At 41.8% G+C, this 17,736-nt stretch overlaps 1 protein-coding gene across 1 annotated transcript in view; it reads right to left on the bottom strand.

Annotated features, from left to right (window-relative positions):
• WDR72 (WD repeat domain 72) overlaps positions 1 to 17,736 on the bottom strand; it is a 216,777-nt gene that overhangs the window by 169,671 nt on the left and 29,370 nt on the right. The window contains exons 2-7 of the mRNA XM_014580591.4: positions 17,336 to 17,500; positions 13,714 to 13,820; positions 8,314 to 8,392; positions 4,717 to 4,891; positions 3,982 to 4,058; positions 579 to 698 (exon numbers count right to left, since the gene is read on the bottom strand). Coding sequence (XP_014436077.3) covers positions 579 to 698; positions 3,982 to 4,058; positions 4,717 to 4,891; positions 8,314 to 8,392; positions 13,714 to 13,820; positions 17,336 to 17,488 — 711 coding nt within the window. The 5' untranslated portion in view covers positions 17,489 to 17,500. The remainder of the gene's footprint in view (positions 1 to 578; positions 699 to 3,981; positions 4,059 to 4,716; positions 4,892 to 8,313; positions 8,393 to 13,713; positions 13,821 to 17,335; positions 17,501 to 17,736) is intronic.

The raw sequence follows: 17,736 nt of genomic DNA, 5'->3' as shown, positions 1-17,736 counted from the left end.
AGGCTGGTGGGGCTTCTGGCTGCCCCCCCTCAGTGCTGCAGCCAGGGGCCCCGTGGGAAGGGTTTGGGGCAGAGGGCTACTTACCTCGGTCAGTGACCAGCAATATGGAGAGACCTGGCCCCAGCTGGCCACTCTCTTCCCAATGTAGCCACTCCCCTGTGGTTATTCTACAGTATAACGATCCCCCACACTCACTGTCCCCAATGGTCATTCTGCCATGAAAATGTCCCTCCTATCAGCCCCCTCCTTTTCTGATTTATGGAAAAGAATCCCATTCCTGGCACAACCTTTTTTCCTAGCACAACCAACCACTGATCTTGCTTTAAGATAAGATAAGAGGAAGCTGCATACCAAATTTGGTGATCCTAGCTCTTACCGATTAGGAGGCTTTCTTGAACAAACGGACTCACAGATGGATTGATAAATTCATAGAAAGATGTGCAAATTTTCTAAAATTATACACACACACACACACACACACACACACAAAACACTAATCATGGTCACTTTTCCAAAATGTAACTAAATTGCTAGCAGTGCTATATAGGAAGCATTAAGTACTATGTATAATGCTGTACCTTCCAACAGTCTGAGAATACGACTAAGAGGAGTCTTTCTGTATATGTGCAAAATCTTATTGCTTGGCAGTTTGTACAGTCGAGAGGTTTGGATTCTTGTTCATATACACTTTGTCTCTCCTAGACAGCAGTAGAAAAAAGTAGTTGTATTAGACAAACAAGATATTCTGGATTTTAAGGCTACAGATTTCAGGAGATAAAACAGATATTAAAACATTTTGTAAATACACTTTCACAATGCAATGCAAACTCATGTTTTTTATTAAACAGTGAGCTGGGAGGAGGATTCCTGGCCACTATGGAGATGATGGGCATTCTGTGGGCACTCCCTTCATATTCTCATTTGAAGGAGTGGCAATGAAGGTTAGGGAGGGATGGAATCAAGGTCTTTGTTTACACTGCAGGGTTTTTGCGCAAGAAGCCTTTTGCGGAAGAGATCTTGTGCAAAAACTTCTTGTGCAAGAGCACATCCACACCTCAAAGTGCATCGCTTTTGCAATGTGCTTTTGCACAAGAGAGCATCCACACTGCATGGACGCTCTTGCACAAGAAAGCTCTGATTGCCAATAACAGAATGGCCATCAGAGCACCTGTGCTTTTTCTGAAAGGCTCTTTTTGCACAAGAAAACCCTGCAGAGCATCCACACATGCCTTTTTGCGCAAGAGTTGTAGCACAAAAAGGAGTTACTCCTCGTGGGGAGAGGAATAACTCTACTGGCAAAAGCTCTCTGTCCTGTCGATTTACTGTTGGTTTTTTGTTGTTGTTGTTGTTTTGGTTTTTTTTTTTTTTTCAAAAACACACTTGAGATGTGGACGCGCTGTTGGTTTATGTGCAAAAACATGTTTTTGCACAAAAACAGATGTTTTTGCGCAAAAACCTTTTAGTGTAGACATAGCTAAGGTGATCAGCATTGGTAGATCTGCCACTATGGGGATGCACTAGCCATTGCTCCATGTAAAGTCATAGTCATAGCAGTCTATAAACTCGCAGTTTCAGATGCACAGTGGCCAACAGGGGATTCTTTTCCTAGAACACAGCAAACAACAGCACAAGCATTGGAGTGATAGCTGGGTACATTATCTTGACTTACATTAATACTTTCCCATCAATACTTTCCCATCACTTTTAGAGTCATTATATTCCTACCCTTTTGGTTTTGAATGCATGAAAGGCTTGCAAAAGGGGAAACAAATCCTACTTTTTGCTCTTTTTTATGTGAATAGCAAATGCTCACTATCAAGGCTGACAGGCCCAAAATGGTTATGTTGGAATTATTTTTATTAATTATTGATCACATCACTGAAAACTGACATTTTCTACCAACCCCCCCCTCCCCACCTCTCACCATCAAACCTCCACAAGAAGGTCTACAGTGCTCATTCAATCTTAGCTGTTAGGTTAAAAGCAAAACAGCCACCATCACAGGCAGGAATGTCACAGCAGCCTCTTGCTGACCCTTGCAGCTCCAAGAGGGAATTACAATTGATGAGAATTGTGCTCCCTAGGTGTTTGAAGAAGCTGTTTTCTCACTAACTCTGAACCCCTCCCTTCTCAAGGGGCAGAAAAGTAAAGGGATGGCAGAATACCCGCATATGTTTGTGTGATGTCTGCTTCTGACTGGTAGCTGCAGAATCATTTAGCTTTAGCAGCAACGATTTCAAGGCTGCAGTCGCGCTAGCTGGCTAGGGCTGATATACTGCAGGGAGATGTTCAACACAGACTTTTTATAACAATGAACATGTTTTTATAAGTGACATCAAACTTGACAGTATTTCATTAGGGGTCTGATCCTACCAATTAATAAGCACCTCCCGTGAGATGCTCCTACACTAAAGTACTAATGTAGAGAAGCTAAAAAAGGCAACCTTCCCATTTTAAGAGAAGGATAATACAAATTTGAGGGGGGTTTTCCCATAGTAAAAGAGCTAAGTTTATATTCACTAGCTGTACACAATATATCACAGGAAGTTACTGGGCTGAGAATTTAGCAAAATTCTAACAATGAATTGCATATATATATGACTATTAATCTTAAGTTATAAGAAAGTGTAACAAAAATTTTAGAAAGGATATTAAACCTCATGCTTCAGGGTTTAAGTCATTCTCTAACTATTAGAGACCAAGATTCAATCTAGTATAGGGCTCATATATCCTCCTACTGCAGGGTTCTGACATCTTCCTCTAAAGTGTATGGTTCTGGCCACTGTACAGGTATACCTACACTAGCCACCTTATTTCGAACTAGGGTGGCTAATGTAGTAATTCAAACTTGCAAATGAAGCCTGAGATTTAAATATCCCGGGCTTTATTTGCATTTTACCGGGCGCCGCCATTTTTAAATGCCCCATAGTTTGAACTACCTGCCTGCGGCTACACACAGTACTCCTGCAATGAGGAGTTACGGTAGTTCGAATTAGGAGCTTTAATTCGAACTACCTAGCCCATACCGCGTGTAGCCGTGGGCAGGTAGTTCGAACTACGGGGCATTTAAAAATGGCAGCGCCCAGGAACATGCAAATAAAGCCCGGGATATTTAAATCTCAGGCTTTATTTGCAAGTTCGAATGACTACATTAGCCACCCTAGTTCGAACTAGTGTGGTTAGTGTAGACATACCCTACTAGACTAGATGGGCTTATGTCTGTTTCAGTTTGGCCACTTCTATGTTCTTGTGTGCTTACAAAATGCAAGAAGTTGAATTCATTTACATTGTAATGGTATTGATAGCAGTGGAGTTACAACAGAGATGAATTTGACCCATTAAACCATTAAAGTTTTTAGCCTAAAGTACTTACAGTTTATGTGAGATAAAAGAAAACCTAGGACTCCAGTTCCAGCACAAACAGGAGTTAGGTTAGCTTTGGTGAGAATATTAATACACAAAACTATAAACAATAAGTATACATGACACAGAGGAAGTAAAAGGCTGTTCCAAATGAAGAGGATAGCATGAGAGAATATGAAAAGTCAACAGTGGGAGAAGGAGACAAAAACTGCATCTAGCATACAGAAAGAAGGAGCAAGAGATCAAACAGGTGGAATTATTCAGAGCTCTGAACATAAAGTAGAAAGAAGGAGGAAAGGGTGTAGAAGATAGGGGAAATGACAAAAAAGGATTATGATCTTAGATCAGTGTGGTATGGAACATGGACTGACAAGATATAGGAAACCCAGAAGGCAAGAGATGTCCAAAGACATGGGGTTGTGTTTAGTGGACATAGGAAGGATGGATACAAGGAACTGTATTGAGAATGAGAGGCAGAGCTTGCTTAGAAAACTAACTCTAATACACATTCACAAGACACTATGTTCAGGTTCAGTGTTTATGTCCTGAAAATACTTGTATGTTCTATATTTTACATTCTTGTTTTAGGTTAAGACTTCATATTTCTTGGAAACTGACCTGTATACTGGTCACTGATGAGGACAGATCCCATACTTTAAGATCTCCAGTTACAGATACTGCTACTAGTGAATCTTCTGTAAATGGTAATAAAAAGTTGTTTAATATGAAAACAAATTCAGGTCACTGTGACTTGAGCCAAATGGGAACGAAAGTATCACCAATGCTGAACTTGGTGTAAACTGTGGAGCTCTGTTTTGAAACTACCAACTTCAGTTCTTTGTATTTAATGTTCCACCCTGAACACACAAAACAGAATAATAAGTATGTGTACTCAATGTATTGTGCAGGGAAACAAGGCCCTTGTATACGAAAATGCTCAACCATCCACTTATTCATCAATCTCATGTGCAAACAAGCATTTTGTTAATGCCACTGCACATAAACACTTTTGAACATCAGGCCCTTTGTGTTTCTGTGCACATATAATCTCTATAATGCACACCCATATAATCATTTTCACAGGTAACCTATTAATGGAGCTACATATAGTCAAAGTGGAAGAACATAGTTCTCTCCAGCTCTCAGGTTTCTACCAAGATTCAAAACACAATAATTTATGTCTGATTGCCATTAAAATGTAAATATATCTTGAAGTTTCAATCTAACATGACAATATATTTCTCTAAAAATAAGTAAAATATAGTATAGAAAGACTCTTTAGGCATGTATATAAAAACAAGACATGACTGGCCTGCTTGCTTGTTAATTTCTGCATCTCATTACTATATGTACCTTGAATCCTTGTGGAGTGAAGAATGCACATGCAACTGATCCAATCAGAATATTGAAAAGATATTAAAGTATGAAGAACAGCCAAAGTCTTAGCATCAACAATGAGAACATCGTGATATTGTCCACAACACAGAAGCCAGCCATCTCCGGTCATTCGGAATGAGCAATGGTAATACTGTACAAATGAAGTCAAGCAAAAGAAAGGGTTAACACAAAGAGCTACACAAAATCACTTACATATTATTTCTCCTTTGCATATGCGCCATGTAAAATTAATTAATAAAAGCAGTATTTTAAGCATCATAAAGCTTATTTTTAAACTGCATCAGAACCATACAGGTGAAACAATTAATACCAGTATATTGTTCTGAGCAATCAGAAAAAGAAGTTTCCCACTTCATCTCATGACACTGACAGTCTGAAATGTGTAAGATTAAATCAATACAAATCAATGCTTATTGCAGATACCACGCCTCACCAATGCTCCATGATCTCTACTGGCTACGTACGTATTAACTTCCTGGTGAAAGTGAACTAAGGATTTGTTCAACTGAGAGACCTCATCTCTCCCTTTCTATAAAATACTATTTCCATTCTGAAGATGCTCTAGTCTAACCTAACCCTGACCAGTTTGGAAAAGACGAGGGCTGACGGTAGGTTATTTTCCAGGTGGGGTTCTCAACTATGTCATTCACTTGTTTAAAAGGGGAAGAAATTTGTCAATATTCAGTACATGTTGGGTTGGCTGTTTGTTGACCAATACATAATGAGTTTGGTTGTGACAATGTGGGATTCTATTTTGGACAAGTATATTATGGTATGTACGTACATTTGGAGTTTGTGTGATTTTTAGTTGTAATTGTATGCGAAAATGTAAAAATGCCTAGGCATAGGACTGTTGCTTCAAATGGAATCTAAATAAATAAAGTTGTCAAAATAAAGTGAGTGATCATGAAAATAATATGGGGAATTATAACTTGGATCCTACTTGTTTATTCATTGTTGCTTACTTTTTTATACTTTTTAGTTTTGGAAACTGACTCCATTCTATTACAGTTAACTAAATGGTATCTAATTATTATAAAGTTACAGAAATAATGAAATGAAAAAAGATAAACATGTTTACACACCTCAGACAATGCACAGTTTGAATTATCGTGACTGAAAATGTTACTTTGGTCCATAGAAACACAGTAACAAATGCTTTCAACCATTAGTAGTTACAGCTATTGTTAAAGAAAGTAGGTTTTGCTGGCAGATTTGAACAGTCAGTCTTCTAGGAAGAGAAGATCTCACATTTACTTAACCAAAAATGATTAATGGGTCTGTTTCTCTTTGTGTTAAAATTCCATTTAAAATGGCAAATGTTCAGTTTGCATTGTCCTGACATCTGCCATTTTCTGCTGAAGCTTACATGAGTACAGAAGGAACATACAAAACTAGATTTGAGAAATGTTAATTAGCAATCAAGCAACAATTTTTCATGGGCTGATACCATCAAAATCCTCACATATCTGTATCCATCTCAGAGTAACCTCCTGCACAAGTCCATTGATGGGAAGAGGGGCAAAGGGGACAGTTGCCCTGGGGCCCAGTAATTCAAAAGGGCTTTTAATCACTGCTAAAGCATTGGGTGGCATACTAAGGGCCGGCGGGAGAGCACAGCAAGATGCGCTCCGAGTGATGCCTGAGGCACCACCCTTTCAAGGAGCATAGAGCTGTCCCTCCCATACACCTAACTTGCCCAGAGGCCTGGCAAGTCTGTTGCCCTCCCTGCTTCTGTAAGAAGTAATCGCTCACAAATACTATCAGCAATCAGTATTTCTGTAGCAGTAATATCAGGTAATACTCACTTTTGAAGGCTAGAATGAGGATTGTTGTCCTGCCCACTTTTCCCCCCCGTTTTACTCTTAGATGCCCATTTTGTTCCTTTTATTATCTTTTCAGTCCCAATATATGGAGAGATGATCTCTATCTCCTATCAGTGCTATTCCATTCTTCCTAATGAGGGGTGCTAGTCTTTCCGGGAGACCCGTACGTTGTTTCTCCTCTCCTTCCAAGCTACCTGGCATCGAGAGCAAGGTGTAAGGACCCTACATTTGATCTCCCAAAAGAGTACAATGTACTAGAACTAAGCCAACAGGCTAGCCACATCTCTACCTCTTTTAGTAGTTCTCCAGCTCCTTAATTCTTTACATCTAATTGAGCTATATCCCATAGCATAGAGGACTTGTTTCAGCACTTGGAGGTGCACTACCCTCTTCTACTCCTGCCAAAAGTTTAATTGCTAATTGGGTGTCCCCACATGCCCCTCACCCTCCCAGGAAGCCCTCCCTGCACTCCCTTTACCCCACAGGCACCAGTTGCCCCTGCACAGCAGAACATATTGGACCCCACAACATTATTGCTGTAGTATGTATATGGTAAACATGAACTGTTGATGAGTGATTTTCATTATGACATGGCATACAGGCCTCAGGTCAGTTGATAAAACTATAGAAGTACAATTAATTGTTAATTAACAAGTTGAAAAAACAACTTCATTTAAAAGCTACCATTGATATTTATGCTTTAGTCAACCAAGTAAACCAAAACAGTTGCATAAAAACTGTATTATCACTACAGCTTTAAAATATTTGAATTTTCCTTTAGCTTGGGAGTCTCATGAAAACTCAGATTTTCAGTACTTGTGATTTAGACTTCCACACTCAAGAAAAAAAAAAAGGCATTTTAATTAACCTAGAGGCCACGAGCAATTATTTCACAAACATATTAGAAATAAACCAGCAATTCTCTGAATTAGATCCACTCTGAATTTATGTACATACATATTTCTCACACACATATACTCACACCTTCATTCTCTAACATCTAGGTACTTAGAAAGTACCTGGATATACTTCAAAGCAGAAACTTGAAAGGGAATTGACTGAAGAAAGATTTAAAGCAATTTGACATCTAAAAGTAAGTGGTCTACCACTGAGCTTTGCCATGAATGAAAGACGACAGAGTATTTTCTTGGAGGTTAGAAGGTAGGCAATCAAAAGCCTCCAACTAATTTACCTAGGTTTAAACATAAGATCACTAGCAAATCATCTTACAAACTGTTTGGCTACAGAGTCTGCATTTACCTATTTTCAAGATAGATGACCTTAAAGTAACATTTTCCATGTTGTCCTCATGAAGGCCAAAACAAACGCCACAAGTAATGGCCTTATTGTGCATCAATACCTGAAGCTCAAATGTCACAATCAATAAATATATGGATATTACTTTCTAGAAACATTAATGGTTTAAAAAGAAATGCTTCTATTTATCTGAGAAATAGAGGTGAAACACAAAGCGGAAATTTTTAGTTCATTTCCCAGGTGGAAAATGAAACAAGAATAAATAGTAAGTGGTAAGATGCTACATAAAACGTAACAAATTTTGGGCTCTTTAAATTTTTGTCCTTATAAAGTATGTTACATTCTTAAACTATGAACTATTTTAAAACATATTTTCCCCAAATCAGTGATATAATAATTAATAGTACTAATAATGTGCAACTTACATTATAAAGTATTGAAATATTTAATGAAAAGTTGCTATACTTACGCAGATTGCTGTATGCCTATAAGGATGCTTTGCGTTCTCAATGCACTGTCCACTAGTGACATTCCAAACACACATCTCCCTGCCAAAGATAACTTCATATTACTCTCTGTCATTTCCACTCAATTGGCTGGAATAATTTTGTGCCACCAAGTTTTTCTTTAGTGCTGCTCTTAAGTGCAGTCTGATCGTTCATGTGGCTTTTTGTTACAGATTACTGGGTAAGAAAATGTTGTGGTCATTAGCAAGGGATGACATAGAGTATCTGTTTCTTTTTGTTTTGGTAATTACACCCTGCTGCCTTGCAGCAAACCGTACTTTAAGGCCAAGTCTGCCTACAACAAATTGTAGGTATACTGCCATTATGGCTCATCAATGTGTCACCATAACTATCATTTGCTGGAACTACATCCTCCTGAAAATGATTCATTTCACTGAACCTAAACTACATATTTTGAAAAGAATAATGCATCTTCCACACTGCAGCAGACTTTAGTTCTTGAGATAAGCTATCATTTTCAGTTAAGAATAAACAGTGCCACCATGAGGCTATTTCTGAAGTCTATTTAATCAAAACAATGCAGCATTTCATATATATGTAGTTTAAGTAAAATATGTTGGCTAACATACAAAATATTTGCAAGCTTGTTCTCCAAATATTAATCTTTGATTTTTATTGCTGATTAGGCTCCTAGATGGAGACAAACCTAATCAGTAATACAAATCAAAGGTTAATATTTAGAGAACAAGCTTGCAAATATTTTTGATATTAGCCCATGTACTTTACTTCATCTATATTCAACATGCTTTGGAACTAATCTCTAAGGGTATGTCTAGACTACATACCTCCGTCGACGGAGGCATGTAGATTAGCCAGATCGGCAGAGGGAAATGAAGCCGCAATTAAAATAATTGCGGCTTCATTTAAATTTAAATGGCTGCCCCGCTCTGCCGATCAGCTGTTTGTCGGCAGATCGGGGCAGTCTGGACGTGCCGCGCCGACAAAGAAGCCTTTCTTGATCGGCACAGGTAAACCTGGTTTCACGAGGCATACCTGTGCCGATCAAGAAAGGCTTCTTTGTCGGCGCGGCGCGTCCAGACTGCCCCGATCTGCCGACAAACAGCTGATCGGCAGAGCGGGGCAGCCATTTAAATTTAAATGAAGCCACGATTATTTTAATCGCGGCTTCATTTCCCTATGCTGGTCTGGCTAATCTACATGCCTCCGTCGACGGAGGCATGTAGTTTAGACGTACCCTAATAGTTATGTAATCAAGTTTACCTGGCAAGTGGAATTGGAATGAGGTATGTCAAGTTGTCAGAGTTTAGCAGTTATGACCCACTTCCACAAAGATATTAATGCTTTTAACCAGGGGCAGATGACCGTTTTGCAGGGCCCCAGGCACCATAATTCCGCTGGGCCCCCCCTTTGCCACGGCGCATGCGTAGTGACGCCATGCGCATGTGCAGTGACGCCATGCGCATGTGCAGTGACGCCATGCGCATGCGCAGTGACGCCATGCCCATGCGCCGTGATGCCACGGCGCATGCGCGGGGCTTTTTGAAGAGCGGGGCCCGGGGCAGCCTCCCCGTTCACCCTGCCCTATATCTGCCCCTGCTTTTAACATCCATCAATTTGAATGGAAGTTAGATGTTTCAATATCTTTCTGGATCGGGGCATACATATTAAGAAAAAAAACCCCTACAGACTGAGTTAAATAAATGGTAAACATTATTCTGAAAGCAATTTAGCCAAACATATTATACTATTCAGAAAATAGTTGTTTCACGCTGATGAAAAAGGGTTTACTCAAGAAAGCTTATGATCTCATATATTTGTTAGTTTTTAAGGTTCCATGGAGCAACTCATTGTTTTTAAAGTTAAAGACTAACATGGCTACTCCTCTGAGACTATATCAAGAATGTTCATATTGGGAAAATAAAATCTCTTTATTAATGTATCAGAAAAAAACAATTTAGAGATGTAAACTTTAACTGAAACAAAATACAGGACTATGTAGCACTTTAAAGACTAACAAGATGGTTTATTAGATGATGAGCTTTCGTGGGCCAGACCCACTTCCTCAGATCAATTAATGGAAGAAAATCAATTCCATTAATTGATCTGAGGAAGTGGGTCTGGCCCACGAAAGCTCATCATCTAATAAACCATCTTGTTAGTCTTTAAAGTGCTACATAGTCCTGTATTTTGTTTCAGCTTCACCAGACTAACACGGCTACATCTCTATCACTATTAAACTTTAACTGGTACTCTACTATATATTTGAGAGCGTTTGTGCATCTGTCTGTGAATCCATCCATATTTGAGTACATTTGTTCAATAATTCTTCTTAAACAGAAAGAATATGGAATTCTGCTTCCTTTTATCATAATTTGCTTGTGCCAGGACAATGGGATGTGCCAGGAATGTGTCTGTTTCTCATCAAACAAAAAGGTAATGGTGTGATAGCAGGAACAGTTATACCCACAAATGACCACACAGGGGCAGCAAGCACATGGGTAATTGTATCCCAGAATGACCACAGGCTGGCAAAAAGCACCCTGACCATGGGGTGCAGCCTCTGGCCAGCAGCATGGTCATGGGGAGAAGCTCCTGGGGAGAAGCTGATGGGTGCAGCCTCTCCCCCCTCCCCGCTTCTGGCAAGTGGCCACCAGCCTTCCACACTTCCTTCAATGAGCCACCCACCTCCTTTCCTGAACCCTGTACCCCATCTCCTGAGCTCCTTCACACTTTCCACATACCGCCCCCTTCCCTGACCCCTGCAACTTCCACACCTCCAACTTCCTGCCCAGAAGGGCCCAAGCATAACTGAGTAAATCTTCCTGTTTTATATAACTGGAGAATCCAAAATGATTATTCAGTTTATTTTGCCACTGTGTACACTCAAATAAAACCTGCACATAGTACATTTCAAGAAATTAGAATATAAAAAAGCTTTCTAATAATCATTACCTGGTGGCCAAATTCTTCTCTTATTTACTTTGCTGTAAATGAGGGGTAACTCCACTGACTTCATCTTTGGATATACACACTGGTATAAATGACAGCAGAATTTAACTCATATTTTCTGCATGTTGCTTTGAAATGACAAGTTTATTCTCTTCCTACCAGTAGGTGGAGATTACCACTTTATAAATATTGTATCATAATGCCTTTTTTCTCTGTGCAACACAGTCCACACTGGTACATACATGCAGGTGGAAACATAAATCTTAATGGAATAAATTCAACATTTCCACACAAAAATGACAAAACAGACCATCATGCATTTTTTCAAGGAATCTCAGCAACAGAAAAGAGGAAAAGCCATGGCATTTTTAAATGGAATTAAAGAGAAACTTGATCTTCTTCCATGCTTTACCACAATCCAAGAAGATAGAATCTAGCAAGTAGTAAAAGGGCAAGTCTACAGCCCAGAACACACAATATGATAAAGCCTGCCTCTTCTGAAGATGAGGCATTCTCTTTGTAAATCAAGCTATTGTCATGTTGCAACCTTCCACAGCTCAGGGCTGAATGTCTTGCCCTTAGGGCAAGTGTAGCACAGGGGGAATAATACAGTTAGTTTTGTAGGTCCTCCAGTCTTTTTCCTTCATCTAGTTCCCAAACTTCTCTTTACTACTGCCTCTTTAACCAAGACAGGAAGCAGGGGCATGATTTCTTCTTCAGCAGCAGGCCTCTCTAGAACAAGGGTGGGAATCCAGCAAGCATAGAGTGGTGTTACAAGATGGCTGGTCCCTGTAAGAGGAAATGGGACCTCAACCCACCTGTGCCCTGATCATCTCCTCTCCCTAGTTGGGTAATAACAAATGAGGTAATGAAATCATGGGGATAACTCAGGCCAGGCCTCACTGTGTTAGGGAGAAGGGGACGGACACCTGGTGTAGCCCCTGAGGAAAGGAACTTGAAGGGGAGCTGGTAACACATTAGGTAGGAGGTTGAGGCAGGACAGATGCCTGGAAACTTGTTGGCGGCTTGAGGAAGCAGTTGCAAGGAGCAAGACTGACTCCTGCAAGGAGAAAAGGTCCTGACCACAGCTTTGGGAAGGAGGACTAGGGTCTCTGGACTCAAAAGGAGAGAAACATTGAACTGGAGCTGGGATTTCCCAAGAGTCGTTTTTCTGGTAAGGGCTTATTAAGTTGCACCCCAGAAGGGGTGAGCTTTAATTACTGTTGGGGAGTGATGGAGAGTTATTGATGAGCCTCATGAGAGAAAAGAAACTGAAGCGGAATGCTGCAGAGCCACCTTGGCCATAACAGGATTCTTGAGCGATCACCAACCCCATTACAGGTGATTTGGGAACATCAATCTCCCTCTGAACCTCACTCCCTCAAGAGCATAGAGAGTTTTCTGGTCCTTCCCATAGCTCTGTGCTCCTGGCTGACATAGGGCCTTGCTACTTCTTTACAACTCATTCTCTTGGGAATGGGCTCCTAGGTCTGGCTAGAGATGTTAGAAATAATTTATTTTAGTAATTGTGTAGCTGCAAACATTTTTAGTGGTTACACAGTTACTAAAATGCTTTGCCTGGGGGGTGGGGCCAGCAGCCAAGGTGCGTCCGGCTCCCACTTCCAGGGAGCCCCCTGCCATGCTCTGCTAATGACTCTGATATAGAGACAACAGTGTGAGATGCCAGCAGCCCCTATCCATGTGGGATCTGAGCTCCCCACTGACAGAGGCTCCTCCAGTATCCCATCTGTCCCCTCTGTGGGAGGCAGCAAGGGGTGGGAGGTGGCTCCGTGAAGCCAGCTCCCTGCACATATCGGCTCCCTCCTACCCCCACCCCCACCCCCACCCCCACTTGCTGCCTCTAATAGAGAGGCAGCATCACAGAGTGGGGAGAGGGCAGGCGGCTCCACGGGAGCAGATACTCATGGGGAGCTGGCTTGAGAGACAGCTTCCTGCATGTACTGGCTCCCGCCTGCTCCCTCATACTCTATGCTGCTTCCTCTCTATCAGAGGCAGCAGCATGGGAGGAGGTAGGGCAGGAGGTTCCATGAAATCCAGAGGTCATTGGGAGCCAGCTTTTGAGACAGCTCCCCATGGGCATCAACTCCCCTCCACCTCCCTTGCTGATACAGAGGCAGCAAGGGGAGGTGTGTGCATGTAGTCATTTGGCTTATCTGTTAACCATTTAAGTGACTATATGATAACTTCCCTACTCCTGGCAACACAAAGGACCTGCCATTCCCCTCTGCTTTCCAAAGGCTGGGCTCCCCATCTTTATGCTGTGTGTGGAGGCCGGCTGATAATTCCCCATGGCAGAAGTGGAGGCCCTCTTTGGAGAGGAACCCTGTAGAATAACTTCAATGCACAATGTTCTTAAACCTTGCTACATGGTTTATGATTCAAAGAATAATTGAAAACTTATAATTACTTACCCATTTTCAGTAGCACTGACTACATATGGCTGTTTCTCAAAATCTCTTGCTTTTGCCAAGCATGTTACTGAGGCCGTATGACCAAAGAGAATTTCTTTAGAGGAAACCTAGGACAGCAATGTAGTTATCTCACTTTAAAAAAACAGTACTTTTTTGTATCAATCATCAAATAATCCAAAATTAAGAAACAGCTTCATTATTAATTTTACTATGGACTGGTAGAGGATACACATTGCCTTCTTACATAAGGCCAGATTTTGCCCCGAAGCTCCAAGCATGCACAAGTGGAGTGTGTTGGTAGCATTTGCCTTTTGCACCCTTGCACATAGCAAGGCACAATTGTAGCCCCTGTCACCCCTGGGATATAAAAAGGCTGCCTGTTCTGAGTGGATGCTCCAAAAGAGTCAGGGTATGTCTGCACTGCAAAGTTAATTCGGAATAACAGTCATTATGCCAAATTAACTTTCATAGTGACTACACAAGCAAACCACTATTTCAAATTTAATTCGAAATAGTGGGACGTTTAATTCGAGTTTGGTAAACCTCATTCTACGAGGAGTCACGCCAAACTCAAATTAGCTAATTCGGAATAAGCGCTGTGTAGACGCTTAGTCCGAGTTAGCTGGCCTCCAGCCTTCCCAGTTTCCCCTGGTGGCCACTCAGGGCCAAACCAGGAAAACTCTTCTCCCTCCTGCCAGCCCCAGAGCCCTTAAAGGGGTAGACTCTAGCCACGGTGCCTGTGCCAGCTCCAAGCCTGCCAGCCCAGAGCCAGCAGTCACTGCCCCGACCCAGTACCCCAAAACATGAGCCAGCAAGCCATTGGCAGCCAGCCCTCCACTGCGCCCCAGGAGCAGTCTGCCAGCTCCCAGGAGCCTGTCAGGGCCCAGAGAAGGCGGGCGCCTTCCTGGTCCAGGGTGAAGATCAGGGTGGACCGTAATCAGGTTTAGGGCGATGCCCTCATCCTCCATGATCTCTGCACTAGACAGAGGAACACAGCCATTTATGGCAGGAAAGCTGCCAGCCTGGCCACCAAAGGCCACATGTGAACCCAGGAGCAGCTTTTCATAAAAATCAAGTTGGTCTGGCAAGACCCCCAATCCTGAGTTTCGCCTCTCCCTTCCTCCCCTTGCCTCCCCCTTCTAGCTCCCTCCTCCCAGGTTTTCTCCTCCCCTCTCCCACTCTCATTTCCACCCCAGTTTTGGTCAATAAAAAGAGTTTGTTTTTGGCAAGAAATGTGTTTTTTATTTGACATCAAGAAGGGGGGTTAGGGAGGGATAAGTGGAAGGAGGGAGAAATGAGGCACAAGCCCCCAGTAGGGCACACAAGGGAGGCTCTTAGTACTCCTCAGGGTGGAAGCTCTCCCGCAGGGCCTCCTAGATACTGCAAGCCCCCTGATGGACCTCCAGGATGGCAGCCTGCAGAAAGTGTAGCCAGGCTCGCAGCAACACGTCCACGAGAAGCACCAGAGTGCCCAGGGGCAATTCCAGCTCTGTGTTGCAGAGTGCTGTGGTGTCCCGAGTGAGGGCAACCAGAGTACACAGAGACATACATACTTTGCTGTCCCTCATCAAGGTACGCAAGCAAGCAGGGACACCTGAGAACTGGCTGCCCAGGAGACAGGGGGAGGTGTCCCTTTAAGCACGGGCGTCAGCCTCAGACAGAAGCCACACACAGACACTTCTGACCTGATGCCCTGCCTGATCTGGTTCTGGCTGGCCTTAAATCCGATTCTGTGTCTAGACAGTGTGGATGCAGTATTTCGAATTAGCAAAATGCTAATTCGAGCTGCATTTTGTGTGTAGACGCGTTCATTCAAATTAGCTTAATTCGAATTAACTATTTTAAATTAAGATAACTTGAATTAACGCTGTAGTGTAGATAAACCCGCATAGAACAGGACAGAGCCGCTACATACCAGATAGCAGAAGTGGTTGAGTGCACTAGTGATCTGATCTGGAAAAGCACTTAAATAGGCTTCACTATATTCCAAAGGAAACTTGAAGATCTAGAGTTTGCAGATGACTTAGCCCTGCTTGCATACAAATAGGAGCATATGCAAAAGAAGATAGATGCCCTACAGGAAACAGCTGAGCGAGTGGGCCTCAAGATTAGTCAGGAGAAGACCAAGTTGATACGCATTAACAGACGGGAAGGTGAAATTACAATAGAAGAAAAAGCAGTACAAGAGGTTTGTATACTTGGGGAATGTTATCATCAAGATGATCATCAAGATCATGACATCTAGCTAAAGTGGTACAATAGACTGTCAAATGAAACCTTGTGGACCAAAACAAATCAGAAACTAATGAAGGTCCAGATTAAGAAGAGAAAATGGTGATGGGCAGGCCACATCCTGCGTAAGGACTGTGAGGAATGTATCATGAGACAAGCATTAGAATGGACTCCAAAGGGAAAGAGGAAAGCGATGAAGCTGCCTGGACGAAGTAAAAGCAGCTGGCTTAACATGGGATCAAATCAAGACTATCACTAAGAATTGCAAGAGATGGAGAATGACTATGGAGGCCCTATGCTCCATTTGGAGACCAAAGGACTAATAGGTAGATAGATATTCCAAGGGCCAAAGATCAGATTTGGGCGGGCAAAAAAGTATATTTGTTTCAATTAAGTTACCTTAACTTAATTAGAAAGCTCCATTAAAATGCTAGCAAACATGGTGTGAGGCCATGTTAGGTTAATGTGTCTGAAAAGTCCTGATAAGATGCTAGCTAACTCATCTGAGTTAACCTTGCTAAAAAAAAAAAGGTATGCCTCCTCTGTACACCTGAAAACTCTGGGAGGAAATCTACTTTTACTCCCACTGGCAATGTACAATTTCGCAACATCCCCCATGTGTGGGTATATGCAAATGACATGCTTGAGCCCAAATGAAGAAGCAAGAACATGCCTGAGAACACAGAAGAATCAAAGCCATAGTTTTGCAACAAAATTACATCTCTGATGTATTTTACTCACTTCATCCCACTTGGTCTATCTTTCCTCAAAGAGTTCCTTTTTTAGCCTAGAGCTTTCCATCTCTTAATTCCGTTAGCCCTACTCACAACATTTCTATAATGGGTATCTTCTCTCAAACTAGAGGACCCTACTATGCCCTGATTTTAAATAACTGTCCAGGACATGACCCATCAAAGGAATTCAGATTTACTAACTGCAAACATCTGCTGCACTGGATCTCAAATTGTGGTATCCGGCCCACTAATTATCCATAGAATACTCAAGGGCACCTGTAGAGAACTGGTTGCTCCCATGTTTATTTTCACTTTCATTATGTTGATTAATTTATTTTGTACAACAAAAAGAATCACACGTTATCTTTTACACTAATCACAACCGAGTGTCAGGGTGGATAAGGAATGGAATAAGCTTCTTAAGATAGTTGTAGAATCTCCATCATTGGAGATTTTTAAAATCAGATTAGATAAACACTTGTCAAGGATGGTCTAGATGGGGCTTGGTCCTACCATGAGTGCAGTGGACTGGACTTAGTGACCTCTTAAGGTTCCTTCTAGTTCTGTGACTCTATGAGTTATAGAGAGGCTAATAACAGTAAAAGGTGGAACTCCACCTACATTATTTGACAAACAACACTATAATGAATACAAACCTTTAATTCTGCTGAGAGATTCCAAAGACATATTTGTCCTTCTTGACTTCCTGTAACAATAGTCTGCTGGTCATCTGTAATCATTATGGCAGTGATGCTGTGAGAGGGGGCTCTGTTCCCCCATAGTGCCACAGCCGGCACGAAGGGCTTCATAGTGAACAAAACCTGAAAGTAAAAAGTAAGTAAGATATTCCCAAGTAACACAAACTAGAAAAATATAATCGCAAACATTTGAAAGGGGCGATCAAATAATACTGCCCAAAGACAGGGCTGGATTAAGAAAGGGGCTTTAGGGGCTTTCTTCTGGACTTGCCTGGAGTGGGGAAGTGGTCGCAGCTCTGCATACTGCAGTTCCTCACCCCGCTCCAGCCTCCTGCTCAGTCCCACTCTAGAGCCCTCAT

This window comes from Pelodiscus sinensis, chromosome 14 (assembly GCF_052426305.1).
Source record: "Pelodiscus sinensis isolate ZL-2025 chromosome 14, ASM5242630v1, whole genome shotgun sequence".
In the NCBI taxonomy this organism is placed as follows: domain Eukaryota; kingdom Metazoa; phylum Chordata; order Testudines; family Trionychidae; genus Pelodiscus; species Pelodiscus sinensis.
This window is presented reverse-complemented; position numbering and strand designations above follow the sequence as displayed.